Raw genomic sequence first — 22,156 nt, 5'->3', positions numbered from 1 at the left:
AATGTTTTTCCATTTGGTGTCAGAATCATAGTTCACACTGTGTCAAAGAGTAACTTATCTAAATACAATGTGAGTATATTTTTCCTTTTTTTTCTGTAGCAATCTTCTTCATTCAAGGTCATGTTGATTATATTAAGACCAGTTGACTTTGAGGTAATGTCAGCATCTGTTGTTAGTTCACAATATATTCCCATCCAAGAGATTTATAGGGAGGCTAAATGAAAGTCTGTACATATTCTTACTTGTCATTAATAGTTGAACTTCGGCTCTAGCCCAACTTTAAACCTCATTGTGTTATAAAATATTTGAATTTAGTGCTCTGAGTATATATTCTTTTGGAAACATAATCTAATAGTAAAAGCATTGATCCAAAACTCTTAGACTCTAGACCTGATATTTCTGCAGACTCTTTGTAAAAGTCTGAACTGATATAACCTCTGGGTACCTCCATTTCTGTTTATTAAAGTAACTAATTTATATCTATCCCATGTTGCCTCATAGGGATGTTGTTGCAATATCATATATAATGACTTGTTTCTGTCATGAGCAATATACTTTTGAAGATGAATTCCAATAACTTAAGGACACATTTTAATTTATCAGAATTAAAAGTACACATATCTTTTATACCCCAAAGGTGTGACAGTGCATGTGATTAATTACTAACTGAAAGCTTGAGTAGTAGTTCAGCAATAGTGGCAATTTCTTAAAATTCAGTTTAAGAAGAAATCCCCAAAGAAAAGATGAATATAAAAGTTATATAAGTTGAAAAGTACCTATAGTTAGTACTTACATTTAGGTCTCCAAACACTACATTAATAGGGAATAGAGAGAATCCATGCATTAAAGCTAACATTGGGAGGTTAATATCTAAAATAGTGAAAGAACTTATTAAAATATGTAAGAAAAATACCAATTCTGCAATTGAGCTATGAGAATAGGGGATGGACAGGAAGTTCACACAAAAGGAGACACACATAATAAACACATGGGGAAATATTCAGCCTTGCTAGTCATCAGAGAAATTGCAATTAATGCAAAAATTACTCTACAATACCATTTTATTATTTTACTACATTAATATGTAAACATAAAAATTATTATAATACCATATATATAAATTAAATATTTTATGTACTCACACTTTGCTTAAGAAATGACCCCCCACCACCACCCAACTTTCTTAATGATAATACTACTGACCAAGTTATGGTGGTGGCAAAATTATCACATTACACACCATTGGTGGCATAAAATTAGCATCACTGTTTTACAAAGCAATATGGGAACACATGTTATTAGTCTTAAAAAATATCATACTTTTTTCTCAAAGTTTTCTGAAGGATATTACTTATAAGAAGAAAAACATAAAATAATGTTTATTTTAACATGTCTGATAAGAAATTGGAAATGGAAAAAAAAAGAAATTGGAAATGACCTGAATATCCAACATTTTAGAAATAAGTAAGTAAGGGTATACCACTAAACAGGTAATTATAGAACTAGTTAAATTGAAATTTTCAATATTGCTTAGCAACTTTTTTAGTGTGTTAAGATATATATCACAAAATCGACCATTTTAACCATTTTTAAGTATACAGTTCTGTTGTGTTACATACATTATATTATTGTGTGACCATCACCACCACTCTTTTCCACGACTTTTTCATCCTCTTCAGTGAAACTCTGTACCTATGAAACAACAACTCCCCCTTTCCCCCTCCCCCAGTCTCTGGCAACCAACATTCTACTTTCTCTCTTAATTTAACTACTCTGTGTGTCTCATATAAATGAAATAATACAATATTTGTCCTTTTGTTTCTGGCTTACATCACTTAGCATGATATCCTCAAGGTTTATCCATGTGCAGCATATGTCAGAATTTCATTTAAGGCTGTATAACACTTCACTGTATGCATATTTTATTTATTCATTCATTCATCAATGGGCATTTGGATTTTTTTCATCTTTTGGTTATTGTGAACACTACATTATAAAGATGGTATACAAATATCTGTTTGAGTCTCTGCTTTCAGTTCTTTTGGATATATACCCAGGAGTGGAATTGATGGATTATATGGTAATTCTGTGTTTAATTTTTGGACAAACTGCCAAACGTTTTTACAGAGGTTCCAATTTCTCCACATCCTTGTCAACATTTGCTATTTTCTGTTTTTGTTTTTATTACAGCCACCCTAGTACATATGAAATCACATCTTGTTGTGGTTCTGATTTGCATTTTCCTAATGATGTGTGTTGAGCATCTTTTCAGGTGCTTTTTGGCCATGTGTGTACGTTCTTCGGAGAAATGTCTATTCAATTCCGATAACCATTTTTTAAATTATTTTTTTTATGATTGTTGGAATGTTTAATATGTTCTGGATATTAAAGCTATTTTCATATATGATTTGCAAGTATTTTCTCCTATTATGTGAGTTACCATTTTCACCATGTTGATTGTGTCCTTTGATGCACAAAAGTTTTTAATTTTGACAAAGTCCAGTTTATATTTTCTTTCGTTGCTTGTGCTTTTGGTGTCATATTCAAGAAATCATTGCCAAATTCATTGTCATAAAGCTTTTCCGCTGTTTTCTTCTCAGAGTTTTATAGTTTCAGTACTTACATTTATTTAGGTCTTCAATCCATTTTGTATTAATTTTTGTATATGGTTTAAGGTAAGGGTCCAAATCAATTATTTTGTAAGGATATCCAGTTTTCCCAGCCCCATTTGTTGAAAATACTGTCCTTTTCCCTCTTGAATGGTCATGGCACCCTTGTTGAAAATCATTTGACCAAAAATGTGAGAATTTCTTTCTGGGCCCTCTATTCTACTCCCTTGGCCTATATATCTGTCTCTTATATATATATATATATTATTGATTATGCTATTAGTTGTCCCATTTCCCCCCTTCTCTCCTCTCCACACTGTACCCCCTCTCCCACCCACATTCCCCCCCTTTAGTTCATGTCCATGTGTCATACTTATGAGTTCTTTCGCTTCTACATTTCCTGTACTATTCTTGCCCTCCCCCTATCTATTTTCAACCTACATTCTATGCTACTTATTCTCTGTACCTTTTCCCCCTCTCTCCTCCTCCCACCCCCCCCTGTTGCTAACCCTCCATGTGACCTCCATTTCTGTGGTTCTGTTCCTGTTCTAGTTGTTTACTTAGTTTCTTTTGGTTTTGCTTTAGGTGTGGTTGTTAATAATTGTGAGTTTGCTGTCCTTTTACTATACATGTTTTCTCTTTATCTTCTTTTCTTAGATAAGTCCCTTTAGCATTTCATAAAATAAGGGCTTGGTGATGATGAACTCCTTTAGCTTGACCTTATCTGAGAAGCACTTTATCTGCCCTTCCATTCTAAATGAGAGCTTTGCTGGATAGAGCAATCTGGGATGTAGGTCCTTGTCTTTCATGCCTTGGAATATTTCTTTCCAGCCCCTTCTTGCCTGTAAGGGGCTTGCTTGTCTTCTCTTTTGAGAAATCAGCTGACAGTCTGATGGGAACTCCTTTGTAGGTTACTGTCCCCTTATCTCTTGCTGCTTCCAGGATTCTCTCCTTCGTTTTTACCTTGGCTAATGTAATTATGATGTGCCTTGGTGTGTTTCTTCTTGGGTCCAACTTCTTTGGGGCTCTCTGAGCTTCTTGGATTTCTTGGAAGACTATTTCCTTTGCCAGATTGGGGAAGTTCTCCTTTATTATTTGTTCGAATACGTGCTCAATTTGTTGCTTTCCCCCTTCCCCTTCTGGTACCCCTATAATTCGGATGTTGGAATGTTTAAAGATGTCCTTAAGCTTCTCCTCGTTTTTTTGAATTCTTATTTCATCATGCTTTCCTGCTTGGTTGATTCTATCTTCCTTCTGGTCCACTGTATTGTTTTGAGACTCAGTTTCCTTCCTTTCACTATTGGCTCTCCTCCGTGTATCTTCCTGCATCTCTTTTATGGTAACCTGCATCTTTTCATCTAATTTGCGCCCCAAATCAACCAATTCTGTGAGCTTTCTGATCACCAGTGTTTTGAACTGTGCATCTGATAGATTGGCTATTTCTTGGTTGCTCATCGGACTTACGTGCCGATGAGTCCTGGGGGACTGATCTGTTCTTCTGTTGGAAACATGTCTCTCCCTGTCTCTCCTTTTTTTTCGGTTTGGTCACTCTTGTTACAGTGGGGGGGGCGGAGCCTTAGGTGTTCACCAGGGCTGGGCACCCCAGTCACTAGATTGTGACGTTATCTGTGGGGGCGGGGGTGGGAACGGGGACGGGAGGGATCAATGGCGGTAGTTCCATTCTCCTGGGATCTCAGACCCTTCTCTGGGATCCTGGGCTGCGAGCTCTGCCCTGGTCCACAATCGCGGCCTCACTGGGTCCGGCAGCCGCAGCTTGCGTACTCAGGGACCACCGATGCGTTCTTGCGCGCCGGATGGCTGTCGCGCTGATTTCGTGCCAAGTTTTCCCCGACCTCCGTGCGCCGCCGACCCCGCGCCCGCCCGGCTAGTCTTCTACCAGTCTGGGTGTACGGGTCTACTTCAACTTCTTGGCTGTCCGACTTCCATTCAGATAAATCCTCTGTCATTACTGGGTGTTATTCTATCTGTAAATTATTGTTGTTCTAATCTTGGTTGTGCGAGGAGGTACGGTGCGTCCACCTATTCCTCCATCTTGCCAGAAGTCCTCTATATATTTGTCTTTATGTTAGTACCACACTGTTTTGGTTACTGTAGCTTTGTAGTAGGTATTGAAATCAGGATTTGTGAGTCCCCCAACTTTGTACTTCTTTTCCAATAGCAAAATGTTTTAGATACAACATTCAATAAAAAAAGCATAAAATAGTGTTATTTAGAAAGTAAAAAATAGTTTTTTATAGATAAGGCCAATATTAGGAAAAATTACATAAAAATCAAATGAGGTTGGTAAAACTAGGGGGGTTTCCCCTATTTTTTAATTTCTCTGTTTAGATGTATTTGGTGCTATGAAAAAGAGGTAAAACATGAAAATAATTTTGATTTATATAATAGATGATATATAAGTATATGTTAGGATAACTTAGCCTTTTAAAAAAGTGAGTGAGAAATCAATTTCAATGTAAATTATGTTTGTTCTTATTTTTTAAGTGCCATATAACTCCTTCTGTAATGGATTCATACTATTTTTATATTATTGTTATACAGCAAATGCACACTTTTTCAGTAGTTATCTTATTAGAGGCTTGAGCTTATTATTTTTTTATATTTAAATATCCTTACAGATAATTTTTTTCTTTAAGATTATTTGCCCTTTTTAAAAAATCTGCACTGGAGGACATGCTTATTGGTTTTAGAGATAGGGGAAGGAAGGGAGAGAAACATTGATGGGAGAGAGAACCTTCGATCTGTTGTCTCTCATACATGCCCTGACCGAACCTGCTATGGTTCGGTCCCCAGTCCCCCATACAACCCCCTTATTCCCCCATACAACCTAGGTATGTGCCCTGACCAGCAATCTAATGCACGACCTTTTAGTTCACAGGATGACGCTCAAAGCAACTGAGCCACACTAGCCAGGGCACAGATAATTTTTTTAAATCATTCATTGCAAAGTAACTCCAAAACCTCATTAATATCTTTAGAAGTCATTAGGAGTAGAATAGAAATATGTATTACATTTTAGGTAGGCATGTCTACTAATGATAAAGTGAAAAGCACTTATGTACACATCCACGGAATGGCACAATTTTTCATACCTTCAATAGACAATCCTTTACTTTCTGCATAAAGTGCCATTTTCAAGTTGTACTTAATTCTAATTATGGGATCCTGTGTAAACATATTAGTTTGTTTTTTATTTTATTTTTTAATATACTTTATTGATTATACTATTACAGTTGTCCCATTCCCCCCTGCAATTTCCCTCCTATCCACAACTCCCCCCTCCCTTAGTTCATGTCCATGGGTTATACATATAAGTTCTTTGGCTTCTCCATTTCCTATACTATTCTTAACCTTCCCCTGTTATTTTCTACCTACAATTTATGCTTCTTTATCCCTGTACTTTTTCCCCTATTCTCCCCTTTCCTCCTCCCTGCTGATAACCCTCCATGCGGTTTCCATTTCTGTGATTCTGTCCCTGTTCTAGTTGTTTGATTAGTTTGTTTTAGTTTTTTTTTTTTAGGTTCAGTTGTTGATAGTTGTGAGTTTGTTGTTGTTTCACAACTATTCATAGTTGTGATCATCTTCTTTTTCTTAGATAAGTCCCTATAATATTTGATATAATAAGAGCTTGGTGATGATGAACTCCTTTAACTTGAACTTATCTGGGGAGCACTGTATCTGCCCTTCCATTCTAGAGAGCTTTGCTGGATAGAGTAATCTTGGATGTAGGGCTTTGCCTTTCATCATTTTGAATACTTCTCTCCAGTTCCTTCATGCTTGAAAGGTTTCTTTTGAGAAATCAGCTGATAGTCTTATGGGAACTCCTTTGGAGGTAATTGACTCATTTTCTCTTGCTGCCTTTAAGATTCTCTCCTTCTCTTTAATCTTTGGTAATGTAATTATGATTTGCCTTGCTATGTGCTTCCTTGGGTCCAACTTCTTTGGAACTCTCTGAGCTTCCTGGACTTCCTGGAAGTCTGTTTCCTTTCCAGATTGGGGAAGATCTCCTTCATTATGTTTTCAAATAAGTTTTCAATTTCTTGCTCTTCCTTTTCTCCTTCTGGCACCCCTATGATTCAGATGTTGCAGCATTTAAAGTCCTGGAGGTTCCTCAACCTCTCCTCATTTTTTTGAATTCTTGTTTCTTCATTCTTTTCTAGTTGAATGTTTCTTTCTTCCTTCTGGTCCAAACCATTGACCTGAGTCCCAGTTTCCTTCCCATCACTATTGGTTCCCTGTACGTTTTCCTTTATTTCACTTTGTATAGCTTTCACTTTTTCTTCTGTTTTGCAACCATATTCAACCATTTCTGGGAACATCCTAATTACCAGTGTTTTGAACTCTGCATCTGATAGGTTGGCTACATCTTCATTGCTTAGTCATATTTTTTTTTTTGAGCTTTGATCTGTTCTTTCATCTGGGTCATTTTTTGTCTTGGCACACCACTTATGTGGTAAGGGGCAGAGCCTTAGGTATTTGCCAGGGCAGGGCCACCCACTTTGTTGCATGGTGGCACTGTATGTGGGGGAGGTGTCTGAGAGGGAACAGTGCCACTTGCTCCATTCTCGGCCAGCTTTCAGTCACTTCCTCCACTACCCACAAGCAAATTGGGCCCTTCTGGTGCTGATTCCCGGGTGGGAAGGCTTGTGTACATTCTGGGACCCTGTGGGTCTCTCCAAGGAACTCTCCTGTGAGGCTGGGAGTTTCTCCCACCGCCACAACCCCCATAGGTTTTTTCAGTCAGAGGTTTTGAGACTTTCTTTTTCTGCACTGGAACCCTGGATGCACAGGTTGTCTTGCTCCCAGTCGTTCCCCCCAGTTTATCCACATGCAAATATGGGACTGCCCAGTCTGCCAGCCACTGCCTTGCTGTGAGTCGTCTCTGCCCCGGCTGCCCGTCTCCCCACCTCCTAATGGTCTGGATGAATGTTTCCTCTTTAACTCCTTGGTTGTCCTTCTTTTGGTTGTGTGAGGAGTCAAACTCTATCTACCTATGCCTCCATCTTGGCCAGAAGTCAACATATTAGTTTGGATTAGGAGAAGGGATTTGGCTAAACCAGGAGATAAGAGAGCCCATCTTATAGAAAGGTCTTTTTTAAAACCAGTATTTATCAATATGTTGCTATAGCTATGAAACTTACTCAGTGTTATTTTAGTACATAGACTTGAAAAATTACTCTCATTGTTACATACTTTATCTTTTAAATACAAAATCAGATTGCTTTTTCTTTCAACATGTCAATTTTAGTGGTCCTCCTTTATTCCTGTACGCTCCCTTGATTATTGCGGCATATTTATTTATTAGTTTGTTTCGATACGCCCTTCTCATGAACTTTATTTATTTTTTACTTCTCTTCATTATTTCTTTCCCTAATTTTTCATGATCTTAGTTCTGGTGTTCCTCCAATGTACAGTTCATGGATTGTTCTCTCAGTTTGTGTTGATGTCACCTCCCTCCCCCCAGACACCAGACACACATTTACTGAGCACCTGTAATGTGTCAGGCCCTATTTTAGGAACTGGAATTATAATATTATTTTCATATATAATTCATTTTTGTCCTAACTATATACTACTATCAGTTGTGGTTGAGTTGTATCATGTCTGCTTTTTAACCTTGCAATGATAGTTGCAAATTCTGGAGGTCATTGTTCTGTTTACAATTATTTTATATCTTCCTCAGACTTCTTCTCATTGCTATGCATGCTATAAACATTTAGTAGACATCGATTGAAAAATTTTTTTTTTCATTTCAGGAGTGGCAATGTGTACAATCAAAAGGGTGTTTTTTCTTAGAAGAAGATGGCGAAATCATTAGTCATCAATACAGGATGCAAATAGCTCAGAGGTCCATGGTTTATTTAACAATTAAGCCATTAAATCTGAGCCAAGTTGAAGGCAAGTTTTAAATTTTTATATAATTTTAAAACTATTAGTTTATACCCTCTTTGAAAATACTTATGTAAGTATCTGATAGTCCTATTTAGTGAAGAAAATAATCTGTCTGAGAAACATGTGGTTACATACGTTTAAAGAAGAAGTTAGTTTATACCTAACCTGTTAACATATTTTGCAAACCAAGTAAGGATTTTTATATATATTTAAAGCATGTTTTATTTTAATTCACTTAAAAACCTTATGACATAGAATTAATTTCATTTGCTAATTAATCCTTAGCTTTGCCACTTATCAATTTTTACCATTAGTATGTTTAAGAGAAGTTCTATAGAAACATAGTTTAAAGCAATATGAATTACAAATATTTTTTAATAACTTCAAAGTCCTATGTCATATGACTTAAACAAATCTTTGCATTTATGGTAACATTCTTTTTTGTACATAAATACTAATTAAAATAGTAGTTTCCTAGTGTCTAAAAGTGGTTATATATTTATTTCTTTATTTATTTATTTTATAGAGAGGGGACAGGAAGAAGAAAGAGAGGGAGAGAAACATCAATGTATGGTTGTCTCTCACGTGTACCTTACTGCAAGGGGACCCAGCCTGCAACCCAGGCATGTGCCCTGACTGGGAATTGAATTGGTGACCCTTTGGTTTGCAGCCCGCACTCAAACTACTGAGCTATACCAGCCAGGGCAATCATATAATTTTTAATTAGTGAAAAATGTCTATAAGTGCTTTCTCTAGAAATTACTTTAATGTTGATTATTTTAAATATTAATGTTTTATTTTATTATGTTTACATATAAACATTTTCTAACTAGAGAGTTCTTCCTTATTCCCATTTTTTTTTTTTTAGATTTTATTTATTTATTTTTAGAGAGGGAAGGGAGGGAGATAGAGAGAGAGAGAGAGAGAGAAATAGAGAGAGAGAGAAATAGAGAGAGAGAGAAATATCAATGTGCGGTTGCTGGGGGTTATGGCCTGCAACCCTGGCATGTACCCTGGCTGGGAATCGAACCTGGGACACCTTATTCCCATTCTTGTTTTCTACCTAAAGTTGAGATTCTGTTTTCACTGTTTATCATATAGGACACTTACATTTGGTAGTTGATGCCTTTAAATAGCAATTACAGTAGTCATTTTTCAGATAAAGATATCAAGATGGGCCTACAAATTCAATGTAGTTGTTCATTCTCTACATTCTTACAAAAAAGTTTTCTTTATTCATTTATTTCTCAAATATTTATTGAGGGCCCATATACTTAGTAGCATTTTAGGTGCTTATGAAACATCAGAATACAAAAACAAAAATCAATACCTTTAGGAACTTTCATTCTCGTGGGGGTAATAACAATAAATAATACAAAATAAGTAGTAAATGACACGGTATATTAAGAGGTGGTGAGTGCTATGGGAAAAACATAGAGGGAAGGTGCATTGTGAATGCCAAGGGAATATGGGTTGTCACTGAAATGGAGTGGTTACTGTGTGCTCCATGAAAAAGCTGACGTCTGAGCAAAGACTTTGAAAGAGGTTTATCAATTGTGAACTGCTACATGACAAACCATTTCAAAACTCAGTAGCTTAAAACAATTTGCTTATAAACTGGTCTTCTGTTTAGTTTTGGTCTGAGTTAGGCTTGGCTTTCTCTGTAGGGCTCACTCATGTCTCTGTTGTCCACTGCTGGTTAGCTGCTGTCCGGATTTACTGGTATTGCCTGGGCTCTCTACTCTGTGTGGGGTCTCAGTCAGGACGACTTGACTCGGCCTCATATAATCTCTTATCCCCTAGTAAGTCAGCCTGGACTTGTTCTCACCATGTAACAGTGACCTGAGAGAAAGCCGAAACACCATAGAGCCTCGTGGAGCCTGGGCTCAGAAGTGACGTTACTTCTGTTACATTTTGTTTTTCACAGCATTTCACAAGATAAGTCCAGATTTATAAAATGAAGAGATAGATTTGACCTCTTGGTGAAGGAGCTGCAAAATTGCATTGCAAAGTCCTGTTACAGCTAAGGACAGCCATTTTGGCTGTCTTCCACAGAACACAAGGGAGTAAGCTTTGTATGTGTAGGGGTGGTGGAAAGGATGAGGGAAGACTGGAGGAGGTGAGAGTGTGCCTGGTTTTAGAGGGACAACAAGGTGGCTGGAGTGGCTAGAAGGAGGTAAGGAGAGAGTAGTAGCAGAGCTAAGAGGAACAAGGACAAAAATCAGATACAGGTGTTTTGTTTTGCCATAATGAAGACTTAGCCTTTAATCTTAGGTAATGAGGAAGCCTTAGGAGAATTTTTCCCATGGCTGCCATCAAGATTTTCTTTTTATCTTTTATCTTCAACAGTCTGAATATGTGTCTAGGTGTTTTTTGTTTTCCTTGTGGACACTGTTTTCTGTGTGTGTGTGTGTGTGTGTGTGTGTGTGTGTGTGTGTGCTTTTCATGCTTAGGGCTCTCTGAGCATCTTGGGTTTATGGCTTGTTGTCTTTCATAATTTTAGAAAAATGTCCACCTTTATTTCTTGAAATATTTCCCTGCCCTCTTCTTTTTCCACTTGCATGGTGCGTGACATCTCATCCTCCTGTGTTTTACAAGTAAGCCAATGCTTGCATTTCATCCCTCCTGGGGAAGGTCTGTCTTCCCTTGGATTTCAGGTTACCCTGTGACCTCCCCTCTGATAGATTCAACAAAAGTTATGATTTAGAAGTTAATGCACTTTTCCTTGTTGCTAGGGTGGGGGCAACATTTTCCCAACCTTAACACCATGAGGAGATTTTGAATAGAGACAGGACATAATCTGACTTATATTTTAACAAGAGCAACCAGGTTGCCATATTGAAAATAGACTGAAGGTTGTCCAGGAGAAACAAGACCAGTGAGGATGCTATTGCAGAACTCTAGAAGGGGAGTGATTATGCTTTGAACTGGGATGTACAAAGGATAAGAAATAGAAATTCTGGATATATTTAGAAGGTCAAACCATAGGGTTTCCTGAGGATTGGTTGTGATATGTGAGAAAATAAAAATGTTAAAGATGGTTTTGAGATTTTTTGGCTTGGCAGTTAAAAGGAATGAATTACTACTAACTGAGGTAGAGTACAGATGGACAGTCTTTAAAAAGGGGTTGGAGGAGGTCACTTTTAGACATAGAAGTCCAGGTGGGAATGTCGAATGGGCAGTTGTTATGTGGGTCTGACGTTCAGAGGTAAGGGTCCAGCTGGAGATCCAGACATTGGAGTTGTCAGGGCATAATCAGTGTCTGGCGTCTCTTCCTCCTTCCGTGTTCCTCTGCAGGTAAGCCAGGGCCTGTCTCCATCTCTTCTTAAAAGGGTTGTTTTTCTTTGGATTTCAGGCTGCTTGTCTGCCTTGCAACCTCAGCTTTCTGATAAGTTCAAGAAAAATTATGATTTTTTAGAAAGTGTGTATGTAGAGAATGGTTCTAACTCATAATATATAAGTATGGGCCTTATTGCAAATGCTATGATGTTTTCATATAAAAGTAGAATGTGTATTTCTAAAAAAGAAATCCAAAGAGAAAAAGAAACCACTAACTTCTTTTTTAGATAGGAAAGAATACATAGTGATTGCTTATTTGAAGATTTTGGGTTTTTTGTTTATAGGAAAACCATCACCTTGGTTATCAGTTGATACTGCCTTATATATTCTTAAGGAAAATGAGAATCCAACAAACCTACAGCTCATGTGTTTTACTGAACTACGAAATAGAGAAGTATACATATTTATTTTCTAATGTTTAATTTAAAAATATAGTGCAAACTCAAGTTTGGGGACAATAGTAGATTTTGTATATATTTTTTAACTTTTGTGTTTTTTCTTCCAACTAAGGTATATACAATCCTTAAACACTATGCATATTACCTGTTTTTGTTAATTGTGAGGGACTTTTTCTTGTTCTCTGAGATTTAAACATTGAGGCTTGATTGACAATCTTAGCTTCATAACTTAAAAGTTATGTGACATTGTACTTCACTTTCCTCTTCTCTAAATGCCCTGATGCCTCACATGAACATTTTTTGTTATACTCAATAAAAATGGTTGATACCAGTGGACTTTCCCCCTCTAAATACAATCAATTCAAGACTAGAAAGTTGCTTTAGATGTTTATCTTACTTATAATGCTACTGCAAAAAAAAAACAACCCTTCAAGATTACTACCCTCAGGTTTACTCATATTATAGTGTACAAAAATAGATTGATCTAAAGAAATGCCTTTAAATGATTTTATATGTTGCCCATAGGGTTGCTCTTATCTTTTCTAATTATATATTTACTCAGAGGCCAAATATGTGAGGCAGATACATAAATGTGGCTATTTATTTTATGAGGACTACAAAATACATCTGCTACACAACAACAGGAATAATACTATTCAAGGGCTTACTGCAATATCATATTTAATCTTTATATAGGTTCAATGACAGACAAACATTTCCCTGATGGAATGTTATATAAAAGTCTTTATTGTAGGCTTCCTAACAGACAAGAATAGTTATAGGCGAGAAACAAATAAAATGACAGAAGTTAATGTTTTGACTAAACTCCTCTTCAGAACTGACTACAAAGTTAAGTTCAAGATAAAGCATTGTCTAAAACAATAGCTGTTCCCATTTTTGTTTTGGATAAAATTACTTTCGTATGAGATTGCATGTGTAAAAATGTGAGTATATAGCAAGCCTGTAATAAAGTTTGAATGAGTTTCTATTTACCTCTCTACTATATAGGCTTTTGGTTATCTGTAATATGTCATATTTACAAAGGACTTTTCAGTTTTAGTTTTAGTTTCACAATTATTTTTTTTAAGAAGAGTTTGGTGCCCATGAAAGACTTTCTATTTGCCATCCACAGTGGCAATTGAAGGTTATATGTGGAGATAAGGGAGGTTCATAGGATAACATATTAGGGAGCAGCAAGAACTGTTTTTCACTCCTGGCTGTCAGTCTACATCTGGCCAATTTAAGAGATAGGGCTTCCAAAGGATGGCTTTGGGCTATATGTAGTCTTTAAAATCACCCTCAGTTTTTAGAGTGCTTTCTACATTAAAATGAGACATGGTCACTTTAAGATGATTATGGTTCATTCCTCTGATTCATGAGTGCAGAAATTGGCCTGATCCTAGACTTCAGATGAGCAACTTTATTTTGGATATGAGTACCCAGGATGACCTAAAAATATACCTGGGTTTTTAAAGTTTTTGAACATACTACCAGACAGAAATCCCTAGAGCTTTTCTGTGCTGAAGGGCAAATAGCTGACAAAAAGTGCTTAGATTGAATATATTTGACAGAGATAGCCCCTAGGTGTTACAGGAAGCCTTTGGGCTTCAGAAAGCACGTAGAAAGTCCATAGAGAAGTAGCATTTTGCTTTCTTTTATAGAACAGGAGAATAAAGTGTTTTCCTAGACAAATATTGTACTCTTCATTATAAATATCCTGTAATGAAAAATTATTTTATATAAGGTAGGTTTTTCTGGGATTCTGTCATCTTACATAGTCCATATTACATAATAGTAATATTCCAGTGCATTTGTCTAATTAATTGGATTCTTACAAATAGGGCTAATTTATATAAACAGTTAAGTCTTTTGAATATATTTAATTTTTATTTTGTGTCATTGAAATCTGATTTACAAATCATATAATTATATTTGAATCAGATTAGGGAACTGTAACCTTAAAAAATATTCTAAGATATCTTTCTTTGCCTCCCATTGAAGATATTTGCATAAGTTATTTTTGAAGATTACTGAGGATGATTTAGAAATTAAATAATATCTTACCTGTTATATTTTTAGGCATTTAAAAATATACATGTAGAGAACACCACAAAGCTGCACATCTAATGGTCTTATATGAGGGTTACCACTGAAAAGATTTTGATAGAACTATATAGAATTGGTGAATATTGATTTAAAAAATATTTCTCATGCTTTTTCAGGAGGAAGATTAAAAGTAATTGAGACTTAATGGTGGTTGTTTCTTTTTTTAAATTCTTTTCAAAAAAGGTTTTTGGATGGACTGGTGAACTAGGACCTGGGATTTACTGGTTAATTCCTTTCACCACTGGCTGTAGGCTGAGGAAAGAAATACAACCAATAACAGAAGAAGCCCAGCTTGTACATAGAGATGAAACAGGAGAATTATTTCTTACAAAGGAATTTAGGTAAGTCTTGTTTCCTAAGGTTAGAACTATAACATTTAGACTGGATATATACATTAGCAGCCTATCTTCCACCCTTTCCTTTGGAGCTGCCACCCCTACCCCATTATTGTAATTCAATAATTCAAGTCTTTACTAGTCATCTGAAAGTGACCCTCCATTCACAGGTCTGGGGTTGCCATTCATTTCTGGATTCCACACACTTAGCAAGTCAGTTTTAGTCATACATCTACCAATTTCTCCTCTAGTAGGCATAGCCTTACATCTAGATCCTGCCACTTGCACTGACTTAGATAACTGTCAAATATGAAATCCAAGCACTTAGGTAGTTCTCCAAAACCCTAGATATACACAACACCTGGTAGAAAGGAAGAAATAGGTTGGAGAAAGAAAAGAAGGGGACTACTAACAATTGAGAACCTTCTATGTGTTGAAATACTGATTGCTTTAGAAACTTCTTTGTCTCATATAAAACTAGACTGAATTAAAAAATATATTTGGAGCCCTGGCTGGTGTAGCTCAGTGGATTGAGCATGGGCTGTGAACCAAAGGGTCACCAGTTCAGTTCCTAGTCAGGGCTCGTGCCTGGGTTGTGGGCAGGTCCCCAGTGGGATCCATGTGAGAGACAACCACACATTGCTGTTTCTTTCCCTCTCTTTCTCCCTCCCTTCCTCTCTCTCTAAAAATAAGTAAATATATAAAAAATAAGAAGGCTGTAAAAAATGAGGGAAGAAACTCAGTTATAAATATATATGTGTATATATATTTGGATACATTAGCTTTATAGTTCACAAAAATTGTTCAGTGCTTTGATATTACTTCCTTTTGAAAGTTGTTTTATAGAAAGCTTCAGTCAAGTTACCTTGAAGAAAAGAAGTAATATGCTATTTTTATAATTTTAGGTCAACTTTATCAGATATATTTGAAGTAATTGACTTAGATGGAAATGGTCTTCTTAGCCTTGAAGAATATAATTTTTTTGAATTGAGAACAAGTGGTGAGAAATGTGACGAAGATGCTTGGGCTGTCTGCAGAGGTAAGCACTTTTCTCTTTCTTAATGGATATGTTAAAAATATATAGCCCCCACTCTCATTCTTAAGAAGTAAAATGTCAGGCTTCTCCATGGAATATTATTATAACAATGAGGACAGTTTAAAAGTAGTAGCATTGTTTGTAGACCATAAAAACTTAAACATTTATTTTACTTAAGTTGATAGTTGGCGTAGTAATCAAAAGAAAATATGAATTAAAGTACTTAATTGTAATTTTATTTTCAACCTATGCTCTTTGGAGCTTAGAATGTAAAAACTTTGTCCTAGCCCTTGATACCTATGGGACCGCAGTGGTCAAGAGTCCCAAACTGTGCCCAGGAGAGGGCAGCAAAGAGCTCTAATAGACTAGAATTTTACTAAAAATTAAGAGGTTTCCAGAAAGTTGTTTAACCTATTAATAATTCTTTGGTTTGTTGTATTTGATTTGCATTTAAAAAGTGCAACGATGGAAGTATGGAAACCAAAATACCAAAGAAAAATACTTTGAATGAGGCAAAAGCAGTTGTCACTTAGAAGTGTGGGAATTTGTATTTAAGACAAAGACTGAAAAGTCAAAGGGAAGACCAAAAAGCCATAGCCAACTATAGGTCACAGAACAAGAAGTTTGAGGAGGCCCAAATGCAGTCAAGAAATAGATTAACTCATGTATTTCAATCATTGGGGTAGTACTATGTCCTACTCCTCTGGTTCTTAAGCTTGGCAAAGTCAGTGAACCAGGTGGGAGTCTGACAAATCTGTTTATCTAAACAGAAAGCAAGGTAGAAATATTAATATAAAGGGTTTTAAAAATATATCTCTTTTTAACTGAAAGTTTAATAGCATAATCAATAACAAGAAATGTACATTGATTTATAATATTAAATTTTGACTAACAAGATTGATAATTCATTTAATAGTGTATTATTTTTAGAATGATGTAATTATCTTGTATCTTTAGTTAAATAATCTTTTTGCTTTCTATTATTGGCATTAGAGCACATTTTGTAAGATTGATTCATAATTAGGATTTCTTATGGGAAAATTGTTGATAAATAAAATTTGTTTAATAATTAATTAAGTTGGGAGAATTGATAGTTAACATTTTTATAAGAGTTTATTTATTTATTTTTTAGAGAGGGAAGAGAGGTAGAAAGAGAGAGAGAAACATCAATGTGCAGTTGCTGGGGATCATGGCCTGCAACCCAGGCATGTACCCTGACTGGGAGTTGAACCTGCGATGCTTTGGTTCGCAGACTGCGCTCAATCCACTGAGCTACACCAGCCAGGGCTGATAGTTAACATTTTTTAAATTGTATTTTATTGTTCATGCTATTATAATTGTCCCAATTTTCCCCTTTGCTATGCACCACCCAGCCCCTTCCCTCCGTCAGGCAGTCCCCATACTGTGTCCATGTCCATGGGTCATGCATATATGTTCTTTAGCTACTATATTCCCTGGTGTACTTTACATCCTCATGACTATTCTGTAACCACCAATTTGTACTTGTTAATCCCTTCACCTTTTTCACTTACCCCTTGACCCCCCTCATATCTGGCAACCATCAAATGTTCTCTGTATCTCTGATTCTTTTTCTGTTCAATTTGTTTATTTTGGTTTTTCTAGATTCAATTGTTGATAGATATATATTTATGGCCATTTTATTGTTCGTATTTTTTATCTTCTTCTTAAAGAAGATCCTTTAACATTTCATGTAATACTGGTTTGGTGGTGATGAACTCCTTTAGCTTTTTCTTGTCTGGGCAGCTTTTTCTCTAAATGATAGAGATTTTTAATGATAGCTTTGCTGGCTAGAATAATCTTGGTCATAAGTCCTTCCTCTTCATCACTTTGATTATTTCTTGCCAGTCCTTTCTAGGCTGCAAAGTTTCTTTTGAGAAATCAGCTAACAGTCTTATTGGAGCTCTCCTATAAGTAATTAATTCTTTTCTCTTTCTGCTTTTAAGATTCTCTCTTTGTCTTTAAGCTTTGGTATTTTAATAATGATGTGTCTTGGTGTGGGCCTCTTTGGGTTCATCTTATTTGGAACTCTATGCACTTTCTGGTCTTATGTGTCTATTTCCTTCACCAAGTTAGGGAATTTTCTGTCATTATTTTTTCAAATGGGTTTCCATTTTATTGCCCTTTCTTCTGGCAACCCCATGGTGCAAATGTTGATACACTTGAAGTTGTCTCAGAGGCTCCTTTTACACTATCTTCATTTTTTTGGATTCTTTTTTCTTGTTCTGATTGCTTGGTTATTTTGTTTGTTTTGTTTTGTTTTGTTTTTGTTTTTGTGTTTTTGCTCCCTTATGTTCCAAATCATTTATTTGATTCTCAGCTTCATCCACTCTACTGTTGTTTCCCTGTAAATTGTTCTTTATTTCAATTAGTGTGTCCTTCATTTCTGACTGGATCTTTTTTATGCTGCTGAGGTCCTCACTAAGTTCCTTGAGTATCCATGTAACCAATGTTTTGAACTCTGCATCTGATAGATTGTTTATCTCCATTTCGTTTAACCCTTTTTCTGGGGTTTTGATCTGTTCTTTCATTTGGGCCATGTTTCTTTGCCTCATTTTGGTGGCATTCCCATGTTTGTTTCTATGTATTAGGTAAAGCTGATACATCTCCCAGGCTTGGTAGAGTAGCCTAATATAGTAGGTTTCCTGTAGGGTCCAGTGGTATAGCCTCCCCTATCATCCAAGCTGGGTATTCAAGGTGTGCCCACAGTGTGAGCTATGTACACCCTCCTTTTGTGGTTGAGCCTTGGTTGCTGTTGGCAGGTTCAAGGTCAGCTACTGCCTGTGTTCTCTCTAGGGTCACACAGCATAAGCTACAAGGCAACATGCTGATGGCTACTACTTGTGCTGGGCTTGGAGGTACCCAGGTGAGGCCAAGCTGTGAACCAAGGCTGGCTGCAGCAAGTGCCAGGCCTAGGGCCAATTAGAGGTATGGGGATCACTGAAACCTGATGCTGCTTGTTTGAGAAAATTTATGAAAATCTGAAGCATAGGCTAATACAGGCCATTGGTATGGAAACGCCACTGAAAACAGGTTGGGTGGGCCTGAAGGTTGGTTGAGGCAGGGCCTCAGCGAATCACCATGGTGGGGTAAACAGTATGAGCCAGGTTAATGGATTCTCAGATACGGTGCCTGCCTGCTAGGTCTGTGGCTTTTTGGGGGGAGAGCTGAGAGAAGGAACAATGGCCTCTTTTAGCACTTCTGTCTGGGAGAAAGCTGCCCCACAGCTCTTGCCCTGATGCTGGACAATTCAGTTCCTCCCCATATGTCTCTGATGACTTTCAATCTGCTGCCCCCACACAGGAGCTCTGAGGGAGAAAGTCTGTGCGCAGGCTTTTTAAAAGGAACTTCCTGGAACTCTAGAAGTTTCTGTCTTCCATAGTCTCAGTTCCTGCTGGTTTTTATAGCCAGAAGTTGTGGAGACTTATCTCCTTGGCACTAGAACTCCGGGCTGGGAAGCCTGAGTGTGGGACTGAGACTGTGATTTCTATGCCCCATATGCAGGTGTGGGAACAGTCTGTTCCACGTCTTCCCCCCTCTTACCATTTTTGATGTGGTTTCTTCTTTAATTCTGTAGCCATAGGACTTCCATTCAGCTCCATTTCTAATGTTCGTGAATGACAGTGGTTCTATAGTTCAGTTGTAACTCTGATGTGGTGGTGTGAAGAGGCAAGCTGGTCTTACCTATGTCACCATCTTGACCTGATAGTTAACATTTTTGAGAACTTGCCATGGATCGGGTGGAAGCACTTCTACACATCAGCTCTCTGAACTGTGTGCTGTATTCTCATTTTACAAATAAGGAAACAGAATCAAAGAGGGTAAGTCACTTGACCATGGTTACACAGCAAAAAAAAAAAAAAAAAATCACAGCTGAATTTCAAACCCAGGCACTCAGACTCCAAAACCATAATTACCATGCTATAAAATATCCCCAAGAATGACTGACTTGAAAATGATTTGGGGGGAATGTCTCCTTTGTCAACATTAAAAATACTGCAAAGAAACAGGTTTTGTAGGTTCTGAAATGTTTATATTTTTAGTCATATATAATATCAATTTTATTCATCTTTCTCAATAAAAAGAAAATATTATTTATCTGTAAGAAGTAAACTTTTTAGACTTAGAGTTACCTTTATTTTTTTTATTAATAGACTTTATTTTTAGAGAAGTTTCAGGTTTACAGTAAAGATTAACTCTCCCAAATATCCTTTCTTCTTCTGCTACCATTCTTCCTATTTTAAGTATCTTGCATTAATATGGTACATTTGTTAAAATTGATAAACCAATAGTGATGCATTATTATTAACTAAAATCAATAGTTTATATTAGGTTTATATTGTATTGTAGAATTCTGTGGGTTTTCACAAATATATCATTTTATGTATCTTGCATTACAATATCGTGTAGAATCATTCCATTGCCCTAAAAATCCCCTGTGCTCCACCTATTTATCAACCTACTCATCCCTCCAAACTTTTGGCAAACACTGATCTTTCAACTGTCTGTATAGTTTTGCCTCTTCCAGAGTATGGTTTTATTCGAATATTATAGTACATAACCTTTTCAAACTATCTTCCTTCACTTAGCAACATGCATTTAAGTTCCTTTATGTCTTTTTGTGGCTTGATAGTTCATTTCTTTTTAGCACTGAAAAATATTCCATTGTTTGAAGGTACCACTGTTTGTTCATTTATTCACCTATTAAAGGACATCTTGATTTCTTCCAATTTTTGACAATAATGAATATAGCTGCTATAAACACTAAATGTGCAGATTTTTGTGTGTACGTACATTTCAACTCATTTCAGTCATTTCAGTTCAGTGATTTCTGGATGGTATAATAAAACTATATTTAACTTTGAAAGAACTGCCAAAATATTTTCCAAAGTGGCTGTACCATTTGCGTTCCCAAGAGCAGTGAATTCCTGTTGTACCACATCCTCGTCAGCATTTGGTACTTTCATTTTTTTTGGATTTTAGCTATTCTAATACATGTGTAGTAATATCTCATTGTTTTACTTTGCAGTTCCTTAATGAAATATGACATTGAGCATCTTTTCATATGCTTGTTGCCCATCGGTATATCTTCTTTGATGAGGTGTCTTTTCAGATCTTTTGCCCAATTTTTTAATTAAGATGTTTGTTTTCTTATTGTTGAGCTCTTAGTATATATTGGATACAAATGTTTATCAGATATCTACTTTGCAAATATTTTCTCGAAGTGTGTGGCTTGTCTTTTCCTTATCTTAATATTGTCTTTCGCAGAGCAGAAGCTTTTAAATTTTAATAAAGTCCTGCTTACCAATTTTTTCCTTTCATGGATCATGCATTTGGTGTTGTATCTAAAAACTCATAGTCATACATAAGCTCACCCAGATTTTCTCCTGTTGTCTTGAAATTAGATTTGTGTTTTGGGCCTATGACCAATTTAGTTAAATTTTGTGAAAGATGTAAAGTCCTTGCATAGATTTATTTATTTATTTATTTTTGCATATAGATATGCAGTTGTTTCAGCACCATTTGTTGAGAAGACTATCCTTTTTCCATTGAACTGACTTTGCTCTTTTGTTAAATATGAATTGCATATATTTGTATGGATCTATTTCTAAGATCTCTTTTCTAGTCCACTGATCCTTTGTCTAATTTTTTGCCAGTGTTAAATTATCTTGATTATTGTAGCTTTAAAGTAGGTCTTGAAGTCAGATATGTTAATACATGTTCAAAAAATTAATGGAGGATTGAAAATTTTAAGTTTTGAAAGTAGATTAGTTATTGATAGTCTTTATAGTACAGTATCTAAGTATATTTTTTAAAAATTTTATTTATTGATTTTTAGAGAGAGAGAGGACAGAGAGAGAGAAACATCAATTTGTTGTTCTACTTATTTATGTATTCATTGTTGATTCTTATATGCACCCTGACCAGGGATCGAATCTACAACATTGGCATATCAGGATGTTGCTCTAACCATTTGAACTACCTGGCCAGGTTGGATACATTTTTTTGAAAGTACTAATTTCCTTGGATTATATATCAAATATCAGTATTTTTAAATTTTGCTTTACTACATAAGTAGCTCCAACCTCCATTTTAGTGACTACCATTTCTGTGATCAAATTTAATCTTCATTTACTTTTTGGTGCAAGAGTTATGAGTCACTTTTCCAACTCTAAATATTTTAAACTATTATTCAGTCAACAATTTTTAAACAGTTATGTCTCTGCTGCTTTTCTTACTATAATGCATAAGAAAAGCTACCTCAAATAAGAGTACCCATTTGCCCTGGGTATATGACAGATCGGAGTTGGAAAATAGAATCTTGTTAGAGCAGTTAACAGAATATAATCCATAATGAGTAGCTATTTATTATGTATATTATAGACAAAGTCAGGTACTATA

At 36.1% G+C, this 22,156-nt stretch overlaps 1 protein-coding gene across 2 annotated transcripts in view; it reads left to right on the top strand.

The window, feature by feature from the left end:
* Window positions 1-22,156, top strand: part of EFCAB7 (EF-hand calcium binding domain 7) — a 55,728-nt gene that overhangs the window by 16,362 nt on the left and 17,210 nt on the right. The window contains exons 7-10 of one of the 2 annotated variants that reach the window (XM_045835490.1): window positions 8,387-8,528; window positions 12,146-12,255; window positions 14,549-14,706; window positions 15,606-15,739. In XM_045835490.1, coding sequence (XP_045691446.1) covers window positions 8,387-8,528; window positions 12,146-12,255; window positions 14,549-14,706; window positions 15,606-15,739 — 544 coding nt within the window. The remainder of the gene's footprint in view (window positions 1-8,386; window positions 8,529-12,145; window positions 12,256-14,548; window positions 14,707-15,605; window positions 15,740-22,156) is intronic. The other variant, XM_045835491.1, reaches the window with a different exon arrangement.

This window comes from Phyllostomus hastatus, unplaced genomic scaffold (assembly GCF_019186645.2).
Source record: "Phyllostomus hastatus isolate PE091 unplaced genomic scaffold, TTU_PhHast_1.1 phas_contig_209, whole genome shotgun sequence".
NCBI classification, from domain to species: Eukaryota; Metazoa; Chordata; class Mammalia; order Chiroptera; family Phyllostomidae; genus Phyllostomus; species Phyllostomus hastatus.
The sequence above is the reverse complement of the archived record's forward strand: the minus strand, read 5'-3'. Positions and strand labels throughout refer to the sequence as shown.